The 22,878-nt window shown below is 38.3% G+C and overlaps 1 protein-coding gene across 5 annotated transcripts; it reads right to left on the minus strand.

Annotated features, from left to right (window-relative positions):
- Positions 1-3,689: 3,689 nt before the first annotated feature.
- On the minus strand, positions 3,690-21,865 carry LOC111264993 (solute carrier family 15 member 4). 5 transcript variants are annotated; one of them, XM_022841293.2, is made up of 15 exons: positions 20,758-21,865; positions 15,902-16,000; positions 15,504-15,655; positions 14,847-15,215; positions 13,808-14,053; positions 13,026-13,172; positions 12,648-12,719; positions 12,217-12,441; positions 11,807-11,984; positions 6,234-6,430; positions 5,861-5,930; positions 5,305-5,469; positions 4,978-5,096; positions 4,562-4,678; positions 3,690-4,363 (listed from the first exon to the last, which is right to left on the minus strand). In XM_022841293.2, the coding sequence occupies exons 1-15, from the start codon at positions 20,870-20,872 to the stop codon at positions 4,172-4,174; spliced, it is 2,463 nt and encodes an 820-aa protein (XP_022697028.1). In that variant the 5' UTR covers positions 20,873-21,865; the 3' UTR covers positions 3,690-4,171. The 5 variants fall into 5 exon arrangements, 4 of the variants coding, with proteins under 4 accessions (XP_022697028.1, XP_086826402.1, XP_022697030.1 ...); XM_086970276.1 differs by having other exon boundaries at positions 12,960-13,172; XM_022841295.2 differs by lacking the exon at positions 20,758-21,865 and having other exon boundaries at positions 12,960-13,172; positions 15,829-15,918.
- Positions 21,866-22,878: the final 1,013 nt, after the last annotated feature.

The following is a 22,878-nucleotide window of genomic DNA, read 5'->3' on the forward strand; positions in this document are numbered from 1 at the left end:
ACTGTTATGATATTGTTGGATACTTTGAATTTGGGGGGTACAAGAAGTATCGGAGAGCATTGCCGTTCGGCAGTTTTGCTATCACCGTTCGAATTTAGTATCTTTGCAAGACTTTTGGGGGTGAGTCAGCATCAATAACCCTTCGTTCTTCACATGCGCAGATCACCCTAAATGCTCATTTTCAGATTTGAAATTTCTTCCCCACATTCCTTCTAAACTGTGATTCATTGTTAAAAGTTTTACCGAATACAAAGTTCCAAAAAGTTGTTCGGTAATTCGTCTGCTAAAAGCCTAAGTCGAGTAAACTACTTTGTATGCCTTGAGCACAAAAAGTATCGCAATGTTTATAATATCATAATAATAAAACATGAGGATAATATCTGCCACGTTTTCTACTGAACAGCAACCCAATGCAGATTCAATACGAAATGCGACTTCCTGCGCCCAGATGCAATGGTACTAAAAACCAAAGATTTCGATATTGGCACATGCAACCCGGACACTATAAAATAGACCCGTATAGCAGGAGTCCATCGGCCCGTTTACAGTACATAAACGTATTTAAATGAGACGTAGCTTAGGCAAATTACTTCGTCGGAACGACCCGTTCAAGATCTAATAGTTGCGTAAAATCACTAGGAGTCAGGGTAGCGTTGAAGTGACTAGCGTGACAAAAACTAGCTTAGATAAAACTACGAAATCGTACGTTCATAGTCAATCCATCTTGCCTGACTAGAATACTGAATTTGATTATAATTAGTCTCAATCCGCTGGCGCTCTGGATAGATGTCGCTACTTGAAAAGGTAACTGAACTTCAATTCGAAATTGCCAAAATAAACGTAAACAAATCAGATTCTATCTGCGCATGCGGTTGACGATGCCAGCCACTAAAGCACTAATGAAAATATGAAAAATTCATCGTTTTCCCTAAAATCCAATTTCGTATTTGTTTTGCGAAGCTTGTCTATAGGTTTTTCAAAGATTCTCAATGGTTGTTGAGCGAATTGCTAGAATGAAAGAACAAGACCGAGTTAGCATTACGCTCTATTGGAGCAAAATTTCACATGCAACCCACAGCTCACGCAGCCGTAACTGGTCGATATTTCGGCTCGTCACATAGCCTATCCTAAATAACTTCTTGGAACATATATAGTGGTGGTGGTGGAAAAGTATTGACGCTTTTTAAGCCAAAATTGAAGCAGACATCTTTGTTTTTCTATATTTAACCAACACACTTACTAAATATACGCCATTTTTTAAAAACAACGTAGTCCTATCATTGTAGAACTTGTGGTTTCGAGGCAAAAAAAAATGTGACGAGTGGTTTTTATATCCCTATATTGAAACCAAGTTAGCACCGTTCTGCAGAGATTGAAACAGGTGATTATCTGATGATGCAACATATAGGCTATGCGGTGGATGTATAAAATTACCCATCCCGGGTTTTTTCCGGGTAGCTAAAGGTGTGTGTGTGTGGCTGTGGTCTTGCATTCCCATGACGAGAGACGTTGCCTTTTCTGCCTACCAGTTCCAGTCAATTTTTCAATGATACGTTGCCATTTTGTTTGTTGTTAATAGTGGAGGTCCGAATCTATCCTTTTGCCAAGCAGTAGTAGCTTACGTTTCCTTTCCAATCCCATCAGACACATAGCATCACCTTCTTTGGCGCCAGGCCCGGGCTTTGCCACAGCTGTGGGGCAATCTTTTTTGCATATTATTGTTGACCTATTTTTTATTATCCATGATCAACATCTTCGATAATGGCTCGATTTCGGCACATTTTTGTAAAGCTTCGCCATAAGGAAAGACCACCAAATTTCAGCTTTTAAATAACATCAACGACTCAGATGAGATATATGACCGCAAGTTATCTCGCTAACAAGACCATCAATACTTTTTCAGTAACTGAGTATAACGGATAGGGAAGGACTGGTAGCCTTTGGAGACAACGCCATGGAATAAGTCTATACGGGCACATCATAATCCCTATGGATTGATATCCGGAGTCACATTGCAGGTCGTACGCACATGTAGTGATCCGCTGATTTCTTTTTCGCCCTTTTAAACGTAGTACTATCATTGTCTGATTTAGAGACATCTAGGCATCGGCCCAGGGTTAGTTCTGCTATATGTTTGTGCTCATTTAGAAACACTGCTAAGCTCAAGATCCCTATCTTAATACTTCGTCGCTACATTGGCAGACTGATTCTGACTCTCTATACGCAGCCGTAGTGCTGGTTGCGCACACTATGCAAAGGTTTTGATTTAACTAAAATGATTTAGCTTTGTATGGGCTCAGCTGTTTTCCAGTAACGATCACAGTATCTTCTCAGGTCTTTTACCCTAAGGAATTTTATACGTTAGTTCGATTAATAAGTGGAACAGCTGTCGGAACGAATCACAGTATTGTCATAGGGCATGTAGTCGTATATATATTTTGCTTTAAATAGTTTCGATTAGCTTTAAAGGAACCATTGACGCTGAGTTCAATCAATGTATAATACCGGCCAAATGGATTTATAAGTTCAGGATGTCCGATCATGCTATTATGTTTAAATTATATCAAACTTCGAATTTGGTTTGTTGTCTAATCGAAACGTTGGAGGCGACTCCAGAACGAATTAGCCAACCAAGATTGCGTTTTTATCGCTTTACACAAATTTGTAAATATCGTTTGTGGGCCTTATTCTGTACAAAATAAAAATTCGTATCGTTATGAAGGTGAATACTGTTCGATACGCGTTAAACAACGCGACTAGGATGTTTGAATAAACAGATCGCTCTCGCGGAGTTGACTCTTTCCTATTTAAAGAAACTAGCCCCGATTGAAAATCGGAATATACTGCAAGAATCGAAAGGAAAAACCTGGATATTACCGCTCATTTTTTTACTCATCACAAAATAAATAACAGATGTTTACGTAAAAATTCAAAAGTCTAACCAATAGCTACCTCAAAGGTCCATTCAATCATTACTTAAAATCGCAAAGAAAAACTGCTGACTAATACGTGTACTAGTTCGAGTCAGATTTTTTTTTGCTAATCTCGATCCTTTCAGCCTTCAAGACGCAGCTCGTAAGTTTAGCTGCATGCAGCTTTTTAAGCACACGGCCGCAACTTGTTCGCTGGTTGCAGGTTATTTTTAGAAAATTTCAAACCGAGGTTTTTCTGCTCATCATTTAAAGACGTTACCTACGTGCTACCTCGCCCCTTTGGCTAAGTCTCAAAATATCCTGTTGAAAATTGAGCACGCTGGTAAAAGGAACGCGTCGACCTCGTAAACTTCTGATAATCAATAAACTAACTGTTCAACCAATTGTTCCTGAATGTCCAGGTAGTGCGATGTGTAATAATAAATAGTGTAAATGGGGCTCGGATGCACTTAGATTCTGAATGTATATATATCATGAACTACGAGCAAAACGGCCCTGGGAGACTGTGTCTTTATGTACATCAGCAGTATAAATGTAATTCTTCTTGCAAATTTGCTTTATACAATTCTTGTTTTATTAGTAACATATATTTAATATGGACGTCTAAAGGAGTAAAACTAGATAGTTTTGCTAGACCTTATTGTTATTGTTGGACCTAAACTATAGATATAGTTTAGGTCCAACAATAACGCTGACTGAACAGGTTCATTGCCGCCAATATTCTAAAGTAACATACGTAACAAAAGACAAAGTAAATTGTGAACGCAGAACTTAAGTTTCAAGTAGAAGTTGCTGAGATGGATACTGTACAGCATGTGCATTTATTTAACTTCAAACTTCTTAGCTGGATGCTACAGATCGTACTCCGACTGCAAATAATTGCTTGGCTAATTGTAACCGTGGTTAGTCTACGTAAATCGATCCGTTTTGAGGCCTAATGATGACATCAGCTGACATTTGGGCACGCATATTAGCGCATCGTACAGTGAAAAAAAACACTACTAATACAAAAAACAGGTTTGCAGTATTGACTCTGGATCGTTCACGATCTAAAACGTAACTTACTAAAGTTTTGCCTTTTCTTTTGTCATATCACAATATGTAGCACTTTCAATGTCTTGCAAACTCAACTCAGACAATTATAATCGCATCCATTATAGGTTACCAGTTCTGTTTTTTGTGGGCTAATGAAAATCTGCGAAGAGAACTGTTCTAGTATCTTACAACCAGTGTTCGAACTAATTCGTTTCAGGCCTTTGGCAAATAAATTTGCCGACCTTATCGCAGGGCACATCGTCCCAACCGAAATCAATTTCATTTGTGATCATTGCACAGTGCTCCATATCGTTAAAGTTGTCTGGAGCGCCACTTTTCCAAAACTGTGTTGTTTTGAGCTTTTTCCCATTATGAATCCAAATCCACACACCCTCCTACAAAAAAAGGAAATAACCACGCTTGGTTAGTATTGTGAATCGGTTCAAAACTAAGTACATGAATCTGGTCTGATACTCAGAATATCACATGTAAGAATTTGAAAATTAATACAACAGTTGTACAGTAGAACAGGTCGGTTGAAGAGGATAAGTATGCTTGTGCCACGTTCAGAAGAAAGATTGAGTTCAACTGACCTGTTGCTGATCGGTAAGCCCAAGGTAGGCCGACCTGACCTTCTGTTTTCGCATATACTCTCGCAGAAAACGGTTTGTCTCTCCATCTTCTGCATATGCCAGGTGCCCTCCCTCCACCTGTAGAAGTGCAGAAGTGTTTTTATCTTTTTTCTACGACAAAAATTGTGAAACGTTGTATATTTGTTAAAACCTGACAGGGCTTAGGATGGTAGATGCAAGTTCACATGCCGGGGTACAATTTTCCTTTGGGCCTTTTGGTCAATTGAAGCTACAGGTATTTAGGACCAGTGTAAAGCTGCTGACTATATATATATATATGTAAACGCAACATTAAGTTACGCAATCAACGTTAGTCGACCGGCAGGGTCCTATGACCTACCAGAACGAGTTGAAATGCGTTACAGTGAAGTGCTCACCTCAACACAATAGTTTGCTGCCCGCTCGAAGTCGAGGTCGACCATGACAAGTTTGAAATGCAGGCCTTTTTTCGAGTCAGACTTTATGTTGGGGAACACCTCGTAACCGTCTGCACCAACTGTGATTAAATAAAGATTAGCTAAGAACAGGCGGTATGTATGTTCTTTGTAGGAATTAGTTGACACATCGTAGGCAGTAACATTTCAAATGTTATTTTTTCAAAATTTTTCAAAAAAAACTATACATTTGGACTCCTAACAACACCAAAATCATAACACTAGATGTAATGAAGTACATGAATAAGAAGATTAAATGAAACCGCGTACGTTTAAGGCAAATTTTGATTTCGAGTTTGGGATCTTCGGCAATATAGTAGTCCCGATCGCATTTACAAAGGTTGGGTGGAACACGACAAACACCTCGAGGTCCAATACGCATCTTGCATTCGTAACTTTCATTACAGTATCCATCCAGGTGAGGCATGTAGACCCCTATAATACGAGAAAAACACAAGCATTTCTTACACAGCTGAGGTGCGCATATATAGGGATGAGACTGCACGGGACACATCCATGTGTTACTGAGTGTGCGCTGAGGCACTATATTGGCTTGAAGCGTGTCCGCTATGATAGAAAGCAATTTACGCGACGTTTACTTCGTTCCTTTTGTCTCGTTACTTGTGGTCAAAGTGACACCGGAAACGACTTTTATCCAGATCTCAGAGAAATTCGCTCAGACCAGCTGATCTCTTAGATCTTTAGGTCATTCAAACCTGGATGAAACTTGCGCTCCGTCGGGTTAATGGAGAACACAGCCTTTAGCTCGACCTCGCAGTGTACTGGGCTTTCATACAGAGAGATAGGTGCGCGTGAAGGCACTTACATGGTTCGCATTCAGGGTTGCAGTATCCCTTGAGTTCACAGTATGGAGTGTTGTACATTAACCCGCTTTTCTTAAAAGTAAAATATGAAAATAAACAAAACATATATATTTGGCATCGAATTTTCTTAAAATTACAATGTTTCAATTAATTTCGTAAAATTATTCACAGGCATTTATTGCGCATGGTCTATATAATAACATTATTAAAAAAAGGTTGATGAGAAAGATTCTGACTATCAACGTGTCAGCACTTCATGACACTTTCACAGTTATAGCACAAAACCGGTCAAAGTGATATACATTGTCAAAACAATATTGGAGGTAGATTATTTGGTACAAAACACAAAAGATGTAACAACCTTAAACGTAATACCTCAATAAATGATTCAGGATAAACGTCGTAATACGTGAAGGTGTCACTGCGATCGAGTTCCAATCCAGAATGATTGCAAACGTGTGCAGATAGCAATTCACAAACTCCGGCCGAACGGTCCAGATTAAAAGCGGCACAGTCGTCTCCGGCTTTAATGCAGCTGGCGAGACAATGGTAAGGCGATAGACCCTTCATACCTGTGAGGGTTAAATACGCACATTCGCATAATGTATCAGCAATACTAAGACGGAGCTATTTGAGACAGACATATTTCTTAATCATAGGACCTCACCTCGGGGTATTGTTTCCGATTGGCATTTTCAGAAATGAAACATCTTTCACACTCTACTGGGTTACGTTCAACTAGTTTTTGACCCTAGAGATGCTTAAGGTCCAAGACGACTTTTGTGATAACTGACACTAGTTTCAAAATGCTTTGCTTTGCAGGGTCGATTAAGAACAGGGCAAATAGAGAAATCTTATTAAGAGATCACTCTAGCAATTAAATCATGATGTGCAATAATTTTCCAAATGCGCAAATTTACGAACAAACTCAACGCATAATAGTCTGTATTAGACAAAGAAATTAACGATGCTTGAGAACCACCCTGAGTGCCCTCGTGCTTCGACGCACGTTAAGATCATCCGATTTCGAGTTCTATGCTACTAATAAAAACAATCTTGTATTTGAGACCGTAAGTCTTGTGTTGGAGATCAGGATCCTTTGTTTAGCTTTATATTTCACGACTATAATAATTGGCCGACTTCAATTGCAGCATCATCACCCTCATATTTCTACGCTGCTTATCAAAGGATCAGTTAATTAAACTGTAGAGTAGAATAGTCGTGAATTATACATAATTCATTGAGAGGCAGGTGCCAAGGCCATGCGGAGTTACATTGCTCAAAGGTGGGATCATAAGTCTCAAAAAATGATACGACGTACCAGTGATGATTTTGGTAACAGGAACTTGGGTAAGGCGTCGGTTCGTTCTATGCTTGTGAACCGCGTACAAACCAGGCTGCAAACAACCGCTGGAGGTCGCCCACGTGGACAAGTCAGACGTTTGTACGTCCTGCATCTTTATATATACAAAGGGTAATTAGCCAGATATGATACTAAGTGAATGCATGGAATGTGGTGTTTTGAACCACCAATGCCAAGTGTAGTTTATTGCAGGACGAATCCAAAGTTGTAACTGTTAGTTGAAAGACGCTTCCACAAACGGTGTCTCTATCATTTTCATCATTTACACATTTGAAAGTGGTACCGCATTCACAAGGTAAGCAATGTATTCTATAGAAAAACGATTCCGCAGGAATTTAGCGAGGTTTCAAAGAAACATTGTCGATGAAAAAGAAACACTTACTTGACCATTCAAGCCTAGATAACATAAACCAAATAACAAAAAAAAAACTCTAACGGAGACCCGTTGGCACATCTCTTAACTCCGTAAACTAACAGACGTTGTCTTGTCTCAACAACTTCCTCTCTCAGAGTTGAATACGACTAGTGAGTTACTTGATGGTATCTGTGGTGAGCAATTTCTACGAACGACCAAACGGCTCTGTACCTCTGGACTCACCGTTTTAGCGTGTCCAGCCCATTGCATTTTGGATGAATTACCCGTGTCAAGGGACTCCGCTGGGATTATACTGGATCGGTTAGCTTTTACATATATCAGACATGAACAGAATATTATTACAGTCCGGACCATGCTACTCATCTTATTGATGGTACCTATAGTAGTAGAATACATTATCTAATAGCTAATACATATTTCTAGTTCAGTAACCCATTAATTGTTATAGAGAAGCGCTGTAGTTTCATACGGAGAACCAGTCGTCTGAAGCAATGTTCAATGGCAGTACCAGACTCACAACTGTCGGGCTGTAGGCCCTAGCATCCGACAAACGTTATTAGTGATTCAGTTAATCGGACTACGTGTGTTGGAAGTAAATTCTTTTGAACATGTTTATGGTTTATTTTAATAGTCGACGAAATTTCAGAAAGTATGTTTAGTGGCAGTTGGTATAACATGTGTTAAGCGCCCAAGGGCTTTTAGTAACTAAACTACATAACACATCGATCAACAGCCCCGTGACAAACGAATCCGTTTCCACCCACAAACATTTACCCCAATGAAAAAAATAAGTAGATATATGAAAGAAAGTAGATCTAAATCAATAAAAATTGTGTAATGGCCCAAAGTTAGAAGTTAAAAATTGGTTCTTTACCATCGATAACACATGTAGCCCGAATGAGACACATACAGCACTTGGCTCTACGATATTTATAACCTAAACAATTCTACCTTCTCACTATTCTAATAATTTTCTTAAATTCACTTTGTGTGAAAATGGAAATTGCAATAGATTAAGAAAAAAAATGCTCTAACTATATACAGTCGACAAAGAGAGAACGAGCATGCAAGAGAAGACAAATTATAAATATATACATAGTGTATATTTATTTGAATCTTTCTCACAAGTTTGAGGAGCTCATTTTTCTCTAACAATATTGCTTGTTAATCAATTTCAATAGAGCTTTGTAATTACTAAATGTCTTATCATGAATGGTGCAACAAGTCGTGGCAAACGTAAAATATAAAATCTGAAATATGTGGCAAATATACATATGGAATTACTCAGCAAAGACGTTTAGATGAACATCATATAGAGAAGTCTAGTAAGTACGCCAATTTCACGTCATAACTGATCACTAGCACAGACGATATTACAAGCGAAATTTTCCCTATGCCTTAATTAGCAAGTAGCAGGTAGCTTCATCAATAAAATCAAGGGAGTCAACCTTGACGGTAGTATTAAAATTCTCTGTTATGTTATGTTCTTTTGTAATGTGTAACTAGTGAAAATATTTTTAGTAAGCGGCAATGCGTAAAGAGGAAACTTGAAAATCTGAAAGAGCACAAAACCATATTTCAGCACTAAAAACCAAACACTGGTGAAGCACCCACTACCTTCTTGTTTCTCTTGATTAAAGCTGATCGGAAAAACCTACCCACTGCCACTGTTTTGTCTGCTCCTTTTAGTGTGAATAGAGTTTTCATATGGGCTTTACTAATTCACTAAGACTAACCAAAAATTGCGGTTAATCCTTCTAGTTCTTCTTTCTGTATTTCTACTTGTATATCTAGCCCCGTTTCTACAAAATATGCTCGTACAAAAACAGTATTTGGGCAACTTTTTTTACTAAATCAGGCCGATTTTTTTATTATTACCGATAATTTTTAATATATATAATTTACCGATATTTTTTAAATTATTATAAAGTGATAAGCTAGAAGCTTATATGATTGCAAATTGTATTTGAGGAGACAAACTGACAACTCTAAAAAGTAGAAATGTTCATATTAAGGCCTCTACAGACTAAAAAGGAACATAGTTTATTAGTGATGCGATGTAAACGGGATCATCTTTAGAATTTTGGAAACGTTAGAAAAAGAGTACACCGAATCAAGCTGTTTTCGACGGGAACGACAGGTTACATAATATTAGAATACTATCGCATTCAAAGCAAAAAAAGAATCATATTGATGGTAAATAAAAGGAAATTCTTAGTTTCTGATGTCTAACATTCACTTTGAACATTGTCTACTGTAAATAATGGCTCAGTAAGATCAAATAGAAGACATCGACAAATTTAAAAACAAGCTTTTCAACACAGATATTAGTGGCGAACCGTAACTAGACCCTCAGAGTACCACACATTTTATAAAAAAATTCCAGTTTGTTTCAAGATTGGCCACAAAATGTTCCCTCGTAAAGAGAGTGTATCGTTCAGTACATTTCCTTAGGTTGATAAGGCACGGCGCGAAGCTTACATCAAGCTTCAGCTAGAATGATTGGCATACATTAACCTTCAGCTGAATAGGAACAATAAGTCCGAGTTCTCCAAGAATCCTCACAAGTGGATTAGCATTACTATTATCATCATGACCATTTAGTTACATACAAGAGCATAAATTATTAGCCACACTGTAGTAGCTGCGTGCTACTGTTTTCTGCAAATTAGTTCAGGTTTTTTTTACAAAATAATTCTTGAACCATCATAGATTCATAGAGCTAATATATGGACACGCACTTTCACATGCATTTACGCATACATTCACGCACTCGTGTATTTTCATATAGGTGTTACAGATGTCACGTTCTCACTAGTACCAATATCGGTTACTCACTAGCTTTTGTACAAGAGATACAAGAACTTCGCCCGCCATTCACAGGTGGAATGGCTAAAATATCCTTGTAGTATTAAAGCATATACGGGGTGCACGCCAACGGCTTTCGGCTTATCAAATGCACTTTGCACAGACGTCCCTCGAACTCGACGTTACATCCTAAATGATCGTCAGCTCTAGCCGGAAACTTAACAGAGGAATGCTTGAAAACAACGAAAAATCTATTTGGCTAACAACAATGGCAAACAGAGAAATTTTTTCCCGGCTTAGTTCTTGTGCTACAGATTCTGCCTCACCACCTGAATTGCGATAGTTCAAACTGTACGTAAGCGCCAACGCGACCACCTTAGTTTCTAGACTGCTTAGCTAGCTAACTGAATATCTTCATCATAAATGTTAATTTTTTAATGATTGACGTATTAGGTTCATTTCATAGCATCACAAAATTTGTCTATGATCGATTTCTAATATATTAAAACAAGACTACCAGCTCTCAAAGCTTCGCAGCAGATAAACTTCGCTCCTGCTACGAATCCTATGAGTTCCGCTGCCTGGCATTAGGGTTCAGTTTTCTGGACTATCTGTGCCCAATTATAGGTAGTTACGGTTTATGTTCATGCACACGAAAGTGGATGCCCTGGTAAGCGACTAGCAGTACACACAACCTCGCCGACTCGGCAGTTCAGCGGACATTGGAACTACATACTAGCGACACAAATATTCGATTTGTCTCTCTGGCACGCAGTTCTCCCCTTTCGTAAAGTGGTAAAAAGTAATAATGATGGCGAGGAGAAAAACCCTTGTGTCGTAACTTTCACGATGACCTACTAGTTAAAAATGTTGTATATCACGATGCAAAGTCAGATCTCAAGAGGAGGGACATTACATGACTGATGGCAGACCTTAAAGTCAAGCGGGACTATCGACACAAGAATCAGCACGTCGCCCTGGCGCCTCAAGGAGTGTCTGGGCGTTGTGGGTATTGGAAACGTTGACAGTGTCTTTCATTTGTATGTGCCAATACTGTTATTGTATCTATGCGTAGGTACTTCGAAGGGGTCGGCTACCACTACCCCGAACGACGCAGAAATAAAAAACGATTGCTGATCCGCCTTCAATGGCAGCTAATAGCCCAAGGTAGTTATCCAGCCGAGATGAATTCGGACTATTTCCTGCCAGCCAATATGGCGACACAATTGACAGCAGGAACGAACCGAAAAAGCATCCGAGACCTGAAGAAGATTTTTGTGTAACAAATTAAATCGACAACCTCTGTTGCATTCTTTGGCATCTAAAAGTACTAATAATTTAGTTAGGACCAACCTTTCGATTGTAGTATAAGAATGTCACAAGAAAGAAATAATAGCTTACCCGTCGAAAGGTAGAATAGTCCCATTACTACACCCTGCATTGAAACTGGCGCGTGACTGTAGGCGAGTTCTACGGCGGATATCGACGCCAGAATTTCGGAAAGGCCAACAAAAGAGTAGGCCGGTATTTGCCAGAACACCCACATGTCAGCTGCCACATATTCTGTACCGTCGATCACCTAAGTATAAATTACAAATAATAAACATTAATATTAACGCAGTCGTTAAACGCAATTTAAAAAGTAAGTACTTTAAATGCAGGAAATGCATGTGTGTAATGCGAATGATCGTTGGACACGTGTTACCCGTTGTGAGTTAAACGAATAGAATGTTGAGGAGAATTCTGTCAATTCAACTGTATAATATAAACCCAATAAACTTAGCGATGTCAATCCGAATGCCTTCATATACCTGAATGATTGTCTCATTGTTGCGGACTAATTGTAAACGATGCACCTCAACCCCACCTGCACACAGCATCGCTGCCGCAGCACAAATCAAACCAACGAGGATCCGTAAACTTGTCGAAGGACTTCTTTGGCGTCTCTCCAGCTGCGGGTACACACACCGCTCAAAGATTGGCACCGATAGAATCACAAAAATGACATTGAACAGCGTAAGCCAAGCCGTCGGAATCTGAAAAAAAGGAATCGAAATTCCGCCGCGTGTAGTTCTCCGCTCCGCGAATATTCCGCTTAAAATTGTGCCTAAAGTCTAAGTAAATAGTCGTTTCGATATGCAGCTAAAAAGAGTATTAGTGAAAATGATGTTATGATGTGAGCCAGCTCGGCAGCAACATCGAGCTGAATCCACGTTTTAGCTTTACGTAACACAATTCTTACCGTAAACTCCTGTTTACTGTTAATGGGTTGTAGCATCGATGTTGGAAGAAGACGCATATGCAATCCTTGTTCCTAAAAAGCCGCAATCAGCTTAACACTTACAATGTGGACTTTGTATAGGTATAAAAATTAGGTAACCAGTAAATGTTATGTAGCTAAATAATGCATAAAAATAATGGTAATAGTAATAATAATAATAAAGTATGCATATATATGCTAATCGAACAATACTGAATTACTTGAAACCGCGATAAATCTGTTAATTTTTAAAAAATATTACAGCCTTTACGTTCCTTGTATGCTCGTTCGTACCTGGAAGCTGGTCTGCATTTGAAAATAGAGTACCCAATACGGTATAAGAAGCGCAAAAACTCCCACCACGAATTTGAGCTGTTTTACATCTTCGACAAGTTCGTTATCAAATCGGCCTCCGAACTCAATCTTCGCTGCGTCTAACCACTGACGTCCCGCCAAGCCGCGGCGACCCCCCATTACGCGATTCTGTTGCCAAGCTTCAATCATCACCTGCATAGCCAGCGCGCAAACCGATGGCGATTAATATACAACAGCATTAGTATCGCAGGGGAAAAAACAGCGTAAGGTTGATTAGGATTTGGTTGTCAAAATATTGTTGATTTTTCCATCAAACAATACCAACTGCAAAGTTAACCTGCTGAAAGAGCGCTTAAGGAATGCCATCCTTATTTCGGCAATAGAATCAGTGAAAAAGGAAAAAACATTTGTTTTTAGAAATACTGATTTGCGCATAAACCATAAGCATGTCTATCTAAAAAAAAGCATAACTGATTACTTAATTTTGTCTAAGCTCATATCGGGTACCTATTGCTACTTTCACATGCCTCGCCTCGTAGAGTTTTTACATGCACAAATATCAGTAAACATAGATCACTCTAAATATATTATAGACAAATAAAGCAAACACACCCTTGTCACAGCCGGAAATATAAACGCAAGATTAGAATCATACAGGAGTAAAAATCACTTTCAAACATGCAACAAATTCGATTTACATTTACAAGAGCTGGTTTCAAGAATCAAGCGATCCCTTATCTTGAATCCCTTATCCCTTATCCCTTATCACTTGAATCAACCAACCGCTTCAATGGATCCGTTAACATCAGAGTCCCCACGCAACTTACTTGAATAATACTGTAGAGAACAGGGTGTTCCGGGTTCTCTCTAACGTAGAGCGAGTGCGCGACCCAGAAAAGGATTACTGATATGACCAACACCACTGTGGGGATTACGTAGCCCAGTCCAAATCCACCTGCTGTACTTTGTTGGATATAAGCGAGCACAAGAATGGAGAGAAAAGCCGCCAAGTTCACCACCCAGTAGTAGATCGTAAAATAGCTTCTGACTGCGGTACGGCTTTCTTGTTTAACCTATTGAAATTATACAGATTAGGCACGATATAAATGGAGGCCTCGGTGCATTAAAAAAAAAAGCGCCATGACAACGGTGAAGTGGGTACAGTGCCGGCTTGATAACCTTGAGGTCCAAGATTGACCTTTTCAAATTAGTTGAGTTTTGAGTATTAGCTCACCGTGTAGTCACGTGTAGCTAGCATGAACGTTGTTACACTTTCTACACGTAATATGCTCCAAAATGGTCTCCATTTTGTCACTACGATCGTGTAATGGTTTTGACCTGGTGTGGGTCTTTTGATGTTAGGAGTTTTCAGCTTTTACAGTCTATACTATCAACTATCAAATATAAAAATAGACCCAGGCAGCATGAAGGACAGTATTTTCTGCTGGATACCTATATTTCCTAGATTTCTCTATATTATAAACCAGCACCATACAAGCACAATTAATTTAATTATTATTAGATTAATACATAAGGAGGCAATTTGCAGCAGGCAGTACGCTAACGATACGTTTTGTTTTGATTAGGAGAGAGAACTGCATCTTTATGTGACCTCTGTTGACAATATAAAATCTTACTTCACTTTATGTAACTAATTAAAAATATTGATGCATAATATCGACTATTTCGCTTTCGCGTTTTATGTCCGATATTTCTACTTTTACGTCGAGAGATGGTATCTACTGTTTATCAACATTCTAATGAATGATAATTGTGGACCCTAAATATCTTTCGGAAGACTTTTTGAAATCGTTGCTAAAATCAGTATATTCCTTTGTTGGTGGATGGCCCAAATAACAAACTCACCTGTTCGGCACCAAAGGGGACAATATTTGCTTTAATTCCGCTCGAAGCAAGCCCAATGATGACAAGTAGAGCATAAATGGTAGTACCACACTGCATTTGCGCGCCATGGTGTTCAACTTGAGCGTTAACAGCAGGTGTGTCAGCTGCATGAAACGTATAAGCTGTATTCTCTACATACTCATTTTCAGATAATGGTGCAAGCCACACATCATCTTGATCAGACAAGTTAAATAAGTGTTTACGAGTTACAGTGCTTTGGTTGTTGTCGGTGATTCGGCAGAGGCCGATAAAGTCGCCCCCATCTGAGTTCTGGTACTGAGCTATTGTCACGAACGCGACAAGTCCAAGAATGTAGACGAGCAGTGAGACCTTCAGGAATTGACATCGAGAAGAATTCGTGTGAACGTACAAATATGCTTCTTGAACTTACCCGTCTTATCGATGTACAGTTTATTAGAGTTAAAAAATGTTATATAAGGAGCCAATATAACCACATATTCTTCTGGCGTACATGTGCTTTTCTCTTTAAAAATCCAGTGGATTTCTAATGGCAATTTATTGGCAGGGTTACCTTTTGTTGATTAACTGTAAATTTCTATGATATGTTGAAAATATCTGTGTGGAAATCAAGCCAAACATGTACGTTTGTAAACTCACTAATATAATCTTGAAGCGGCCACAGGCATCGCCTAGATAACCGGTACAGAACGCGCCGACAAAAGTGGTTCCCGTAAATACGAGAAGGGCCATCATAGCGTCTTGAGATGTCCATGCTAGCGGATGATGATTCAGAAACAAGTAGAGATTGCCTATAGACCGTCACACCAGACAGCAGAAATCACAGATGTCACGTCTTATGTTATACTAACAAAAACCCGTCATCAACACAGTACTTCCCAATCTGAGAAAAAGATAGTGCGTCAGAAAGCAGCAAATCATTATCGTCCAATTGAACTTGTCTACATAAAACACACTTACCTACCTTGTAGATATGCCATTGTATGTATGATCATGCATGTTATGTTTTATGTAGATTCCACTTCCATACTACCAACCGGCAAGAGCGTAAAAAGCTACGCGTTCAGCGAAAACAGTGAAGAGAATAGCTGCACACGCCAACATTTTTCTCCGACGAAGCCTTTGCACGAACGCCACTTAAACAAAAAAAAGGAAAACACCTTGTCACTATGATTCTCTCTTGGCCCAAATGCGCCCATTTTATGATTATGATATCGAGGACAGCAGACACTGTAGATACTTTTTTTTTGTTGTAATGCACAATGTTATAGCGGTAAATCAAAAACTGGCTGACTATTAATCGCATCGTTGGCGATTATTGTCAACCTAGCAAACTGTCAAGATGGCAGACAAAAATCGGTAATAGTAAATCGTAATATAAGGGAAACTATTTTTCCGGCAATTTAGTAAAATTATTACTATTATTGTAATAATTATAAAGTGCGCTTATTTGGCATCAGAGTAGTAATGGAAACGCTGCTTACCTAAATCTTACGATGACATAAAAAACTGTCAGTATATTAGCAGGTTTTTATGCATGGTTTATAATTATACCCCTTTGAGGCCTCGATTGCTGATACCCGACAAAGCTTTAATAAACTCGTAGCAAATGACTTTATGAACTAAGCTGGATAATCTGTATCCCTTTATTTAGCGCATTTGCAGAACCCGGCTACAAATCCAAGCAGTATAAGCAGTACGAATATATATATGTATAGCACATTTAAGTTCCGATGTGTGCCCATATCAGATATCTCAAACTATGTTCTAGTTAGCGATAAATGCGAAAAAAAAACCGTAGGGTTAAGATTATTATATGAGACAGTTATATACGTATTTTATTTTCAATAAGCATTTACAACTCATCTAGACGATTTGCTATAGGTAAAGTCTTTAAAAGACCCATTTGAATTTTGTGTCCTACTGCTCTACTTAAAAATTCTTGAACAGCTACAACAAAAGTGCCATAAAAATCAGTATGACCTTTTACTTAGATTTTATTGACACACAAAAATTTTCCTCAAGGTGAAAAATAATAGATTATTGTTATCATGATTATTACAGACCATTAATAATAAAAGTACTAATAAAAAATAAATTTATTAAATTTGTGAACTAGCAACAACTAAAAAACATGCATTGGTATGTTAACAGTATTTTGTTATTTAACTATGTAGCTTATTTGAAAGTTAATTTTCATATTTTACAATTGTCTTTGGATTTTTATGAAACTAGCTCGGCACGAGTCATTCGATTCAATTGTCCGATAGGCATTTCTACAGATATCATAAAGTCATTAATGTCTCTATATGATATTGATATTTGTGCCGTTTGTCAATAATAGCTCATGGAACAGTGTCCACGAATTAATGGACAATGGTTTTCCAGTAGGTGTGTACTTCGATAGGTTTCATGACAAAAGATTCATATTTCTAGCAGAATGTAAAACCAGATATCCAAGATTTACTGATAACCCTTTACTGATTACATTTACTTAAATATTTTTTAATTAAATTATTTATAAGTAAAATATATTTGGGAAGGTACTAGAGAGCATCTACATAAACAATGTGAATTACATTATTAAACTTCAACTTCGACGATTTCTACTGTGCCATAATACCGACGGTAAAAAGGGCCCAATTCGGTTCACACTACCTTTATACGATATATATGTTAAACGATGTTTGGAAATCGGCCAATTTCACAGAGAGTTATTAAATGTCATCATTTGCGTATGAAAATTCGGGCCTCTTAGCACTGATACAATCGTATTAATTTCTCACTTGTACGTGCTGACATGCGGAATGACGTATGAGACCCGGGCTCTGCTACGAAGGATTGATCAGCTAGGGGCACGGGATCCATCGCTTTCTCAAGCTAAATACACTATTTCATAGAACAATTACGCATCACAGGAAAGACGCAGGTCCATGGCTGTTACTACACAGAACTTCGTCGTTAATGGAGTGTTAGTTGAGCATGCCGCACATAGAATTTTGTACTTCGATGTTTTCTTTGGTAGTAATCGCATACGCTCTGCGCGAAGGGTACTGCATAAACTAGTTCTGAGAAAACAACTCTTAATTCGATTTTAATCTAGTGCATTGGCACGATCCATGTATACACAATCTCATGAAGTGCTATCCGTTGAAGGTGTTACCTCCATGTTAAGCTATTAAATAAACGGGCTTTTGTGCGGACGTTCATAACATGAAAAACTTTCGCGTGGTTATCGCCTAGTCGAAACTCGGAAATGCTTCTCGGAACCGACGGAAACCGTCTCCTTCCGACGGAAACAGTCCTCCTTAACCGCTCGGCGCACAGTCAGCTCGTAGAACAAAACGTATATGTTCTCGTTAAAAAAAAACAAACCAACAAAGATACAGATAACGAACAAAAGCATGTCTGCTCCTCTCCGCCTATGGATAAGGTCTAATCCTATAGGCACAGTGAAATACGTCAAAACACCAATAATAAGAGCCCTAGATCTCAACGGAAGTTTCCAGAGTGTATACGGACACACGAATGGTACCAGGAGTATACACCCAACGTTTGGAGCGGTTTTAAACCGACCTCAATCGGCCACATCTGAGCTTTTTTGCTTGTTAGTTACCTACATAGAAACAACGCTAATTGTTGTTGTCACTAATTGAACTTGACCGACTCACTTGGGCTATAAGATGTTATCTTGGCTGGCGTTCGAAAATTACCATCTTGGGAATAATCATTGGCTACATCAGATAAAACTGACCATTAATTCTAAGTCTTGAAAGATTCATTCTTTGCACAACGGTGTCTGAGTTATGACTAACAATAAATATTGAGGCGTCAAAATGTAATGAGTCTCTTACCAGCAAACTTATCAACTTGAATAAAAATAAAGACAATGAACTCAATAAAAGAGACAATAATAAAGACAATAAAAGTTGTAGGCGCATAGCCGAAAAAAAGTATAGTAAATATGTAATACGACACAAAAATGTTCTTCAATTTCCCGGTTTTCTCAAACAAGAAAGAAGACGTACGAATGCAAATGTTTCTGGAAACGTTGAGTCACTGTAGCATTTCGAACGAGTACTAAATAAGGAAAGCTAGCAAGCCAAATCCTCCATTTGTCCCATAATACCTGGATTCACAGTTCTCCATAATACCTGAGCTTAAAATTTGTGCCGCAGTTACCTGAGCTGCTGTGAGTATTCCTTGTTTAATTTAGGCCCGTCTTTTACACTTTGTCCTTCAGGCATAGTTGAAAAAATAGCAGCTTTGTGAATTTCAAAACACATCTGCAGGCTCGTGTTTTTCCTTCCAAATTTCGATTTCACCTCAACGCCTAAATAAAGGTACACATCGCTTGAATCATACCATAAATTTCGAATAATTAACAGTTACGATTAAGTTTCAACTACCATATTTAGATAGACATGCTTTGCCGGCAAAAGCTGTTTAATATACGGTAACTATTCAAATTGTGCTATACAGTACCTCAGTGACTTAATCCCAGCTGAAGCATACTACTGAGCTTTTTAAGAAAATGCGCAGAGTGCCAGATGTTCCTTACGATGTAATGATTCTATTATATAGCAATTTACTAGCAATAGTTCCAAACTCAATTCCATAATCGAAGGTAAACATACCATCTCTGAATAGATATGTTACCACTGTCCGCGATCCGGGTATAGCATAAAACAAGTTCAAATGTCAAAAAGACAAAATGTCATGTATCTCGTTTATAATGTTCAGCTCATACGGACATTTTGGTAATCTCAAATTAATATCACAGAATCAGAGGAATAGCCTTTCGCACTTGAATTGCTCTGAAGCTATTATCTGAAAATAAATATTCTGCCAAAGATGATAGTCAGGAAAACGACTGTAAGTAATTTACTTTTTTGAGGAATTACTTAAAAACTTTATGACAGTATATACTTAAGCAGCTCTACCACACACACTATTTTAGTTTGAGGTAGTCAGATCCCAATCAGACAGAATCACACCTATGCGTTTGTTCTGTCCTCCAGTATTCGAAAGCACTACCGACAGCTGGAAACCGATCTTGATCTTAAGCCCAAAATAATTGTACGCCTTCAGTATGATTTCTCTGAGAATTGAAAAAATAATACTAACTTCATTCATCAGAATCACACAACTTCAACAGAATCACTTAAATATAGGACAAAAAAATTAATTACTTTTATATAGTTCGCATTATTAGTTTGCACATTGAGACGATGTCAGTTCGACACAGATGCTGTTGTACCATTTCAATATTGTGGCACCCTTCTAAGTCGATGGAAAACTACAGAATTGTATTTTGGCCACTTTTTAGCTGCTGATGAAAAGTAGCAATTTTACTTTTGCGCCGTGATAATGCTACTGAGTATGATTATCAGTTAATAAACGAGTCGTAGCGGAAATATAAAATAAATTAAACAATATTTAAGATTCGTCATTTATTCGCTGGCCTGCCTTTTTTGTGGGTTGTTTTTGCATCGTATATGGGCATGTTCGCTCACTCAAGCCGATGGGTATCAAATTGTTTTACCTCTTAATCGTGTAGTGCTTAGAGAATATAGCCTGTTCTCACGTAAAGTCAATCAAAAGCTACTCGGTAATTATACATTAATATCTTCTATCATCATCATATTTGTACAAGTTATTTATTGACCTCTAGTAATCTATAATATAGACGAAATTTGCAGTCATGTTTGAATGGGTCATACAGAAGATTTGAAATCAACTATGACAATTACAGAAAATCTTCCTATAGCCTTTCCGGCACGTTTACGGCTCGATTGACGTTCTGTTTCATGCGCCTCTACCTCTTTTATGTGGGCAATAGCTAGCAGAAGCTACAGTAGCGAGAAGTGACGATGACTACCATTCAACTCACCCGGAATTCGATCTCCATTGATGACCATACTTTGTTCATGTTCATCGTTTAGTGATGTCGTATCACCCTCATCTGACACAGAGCTCCGCTGGCCGCTGTTTTGCGTAATGGGCATTTTCTGTCATTGATTACCTTTGTTTTTCAAGAAACTTTCGATTGTCCCGTCGCATGGACACAATGGTTTCAGGCAACTAAAAAATGTCCGGATCGGTTCCGGCACGAGACCTTTCTCGTCTTCGTATCCTGGTTGGTTGTAACAAATGAATCACATGGGTTAGGTTACATCAGTAACTTCCAATGAATTTGATTTTCAAAGGTTCTCATACACCTGTATTCTGCTTCCACTGCCATTACGGTAACTTCCACTTCAGTAAAATGTAATCCTCACAGTTAACTGTTCCAATTAATAGGCGCATCATCGGTGATACAGGCCAAGGGGCCACCTCAAGCAAACGTAGAATTAATAACAGGACACACAAACTTGACTTGCGGCCTAAACTTCGATTATAGCAACTCAACTTTTTTCACATTGTTCATGGACTTGAATAACTTCAACCTTTCTTATCGAAGCCTAGCTGACTGCATCAGTATTATACAACTGAAGCTGGTTTGTACGTCGCCGCACAGCTGATCATAGGGCGAGCGATTCACCTAAGCTCATGGAGTAAGAGAGAGTTGTCCGTGCTAATTGCATCACTGTGTCCCATGAATCATAGGAGAGATTCACTCAGTACATCTACCGGTTTACAAAGGAGTATTTATCTAGAAGAGGATACTGACGAGTAATCACATGATAAAGACTCGATAAAAACTAGTTGTCAATAAGTGACAACCATGATAGAGGCAAACTCGGAGGGTACATCTACGTTGTACACTCCTGGATTCGTGAGTCGGTCTCTGTGTACCCCAATTGAGATGTGAATATATTCGGAATACTCACATTACAATAGATTTGGGTACGACTATAGTTAAAGGAAAATTATTTATCCTTTACAAAATCGTTACAAACACGTAAAAATCGCGCACGGACTGGTCGCATTAAATCTTTCTCATGTGGTTGGATTACCCGCTGGTTAGTTTTAGGCCATCGAGAGAACGTATGTGTTAATCGATGACGGCTCAGTGAATCAATGCATTTTTGTTTACTTGAGGTACCGCGAACGGGCACTCTGTGGCAAAGGACGGTCCTCTCCTAAAGCCTCACTCGGGTAAGATAAACAGGGCGGGATTTTTAAAAAAATTGCCAGCGATATGCCATATCATGGCAGAACGTTAAATTGGTTCTCCTGGTATGGTAGTAGGGTATGATAATTTCATTAAAAAGTGCATACTTAAGAGGGGTTAGAATCGTGTCCTAACGATACTGGTAGGAAACCCGAGGTGGAAAGAGAATCTGATTTAAGACACTGATGCATTTGCCGCTCGAATGACTAAGTTTTTTCAGTCTCTTGATAAACAAACATAACAAACAGTACTTTATTTTTTCTTTACGCTGATTTATCCACACAAGAAAAGTATTTCTTTTGACTTCGCCTAGCTAATCTGAAACAATTGGATTACCTAGATATAAACAACATGCTTGCATCTGTTTTGATCTTTTAATGAAAAGTAGTTTGGACACTCTACTAGTATGATATACTACGTTCTTTTCAGTTAGTTAGACTAATCTTAGGGAAGGATATTATTGTATAGTTTAGACGAGACAGGACTATACGCGAACAGCGGACTCCACTAAGGATAGACTTTTTCCGTTTTATAGAAAATTGTCGAATATAATGCAAACAACTTTTTTGCGTCGTCTGGTTCCTAATATGACATAAAACATTATCTAACAATTTGTTGTTCTAAGGTGGACCCGAAATGCATATACATAATTGATGTTGAGATATCTTGCGCATGTTCATACATAAAATAATAATGGTGTTGGCCTACCGACAACTAACGCTAAAACTGAAAGCGAATATGTCAATTTCTATTAAATGATAATAATAATAATAATAAACAATATAATATAATAATAATATAATATAATATAGAATAAATACTAATAAAAAAAAGAACTAAGCAGTACGATAAATCAACTAATGCTGCTAATACATTGATGAACAGTACATGCAGATG

The sequence above is a fragment of the Varroa jacobsoni genome, unplaced genomic scaffold (assembly GCF_002532875.2).
Source record: "Varroa jacobsoni isolate VJ856 unplaced genomic scaffold, vjacob_1.0 scaffold_922, whole genome shotgun sequence".
Taxonomy (NCBI): Eukaryota; Metazoa; Arthropoda; class Arachnida; order Mesostigmata; family Varroidae; genus Varroa; species Varroa jacobsoni.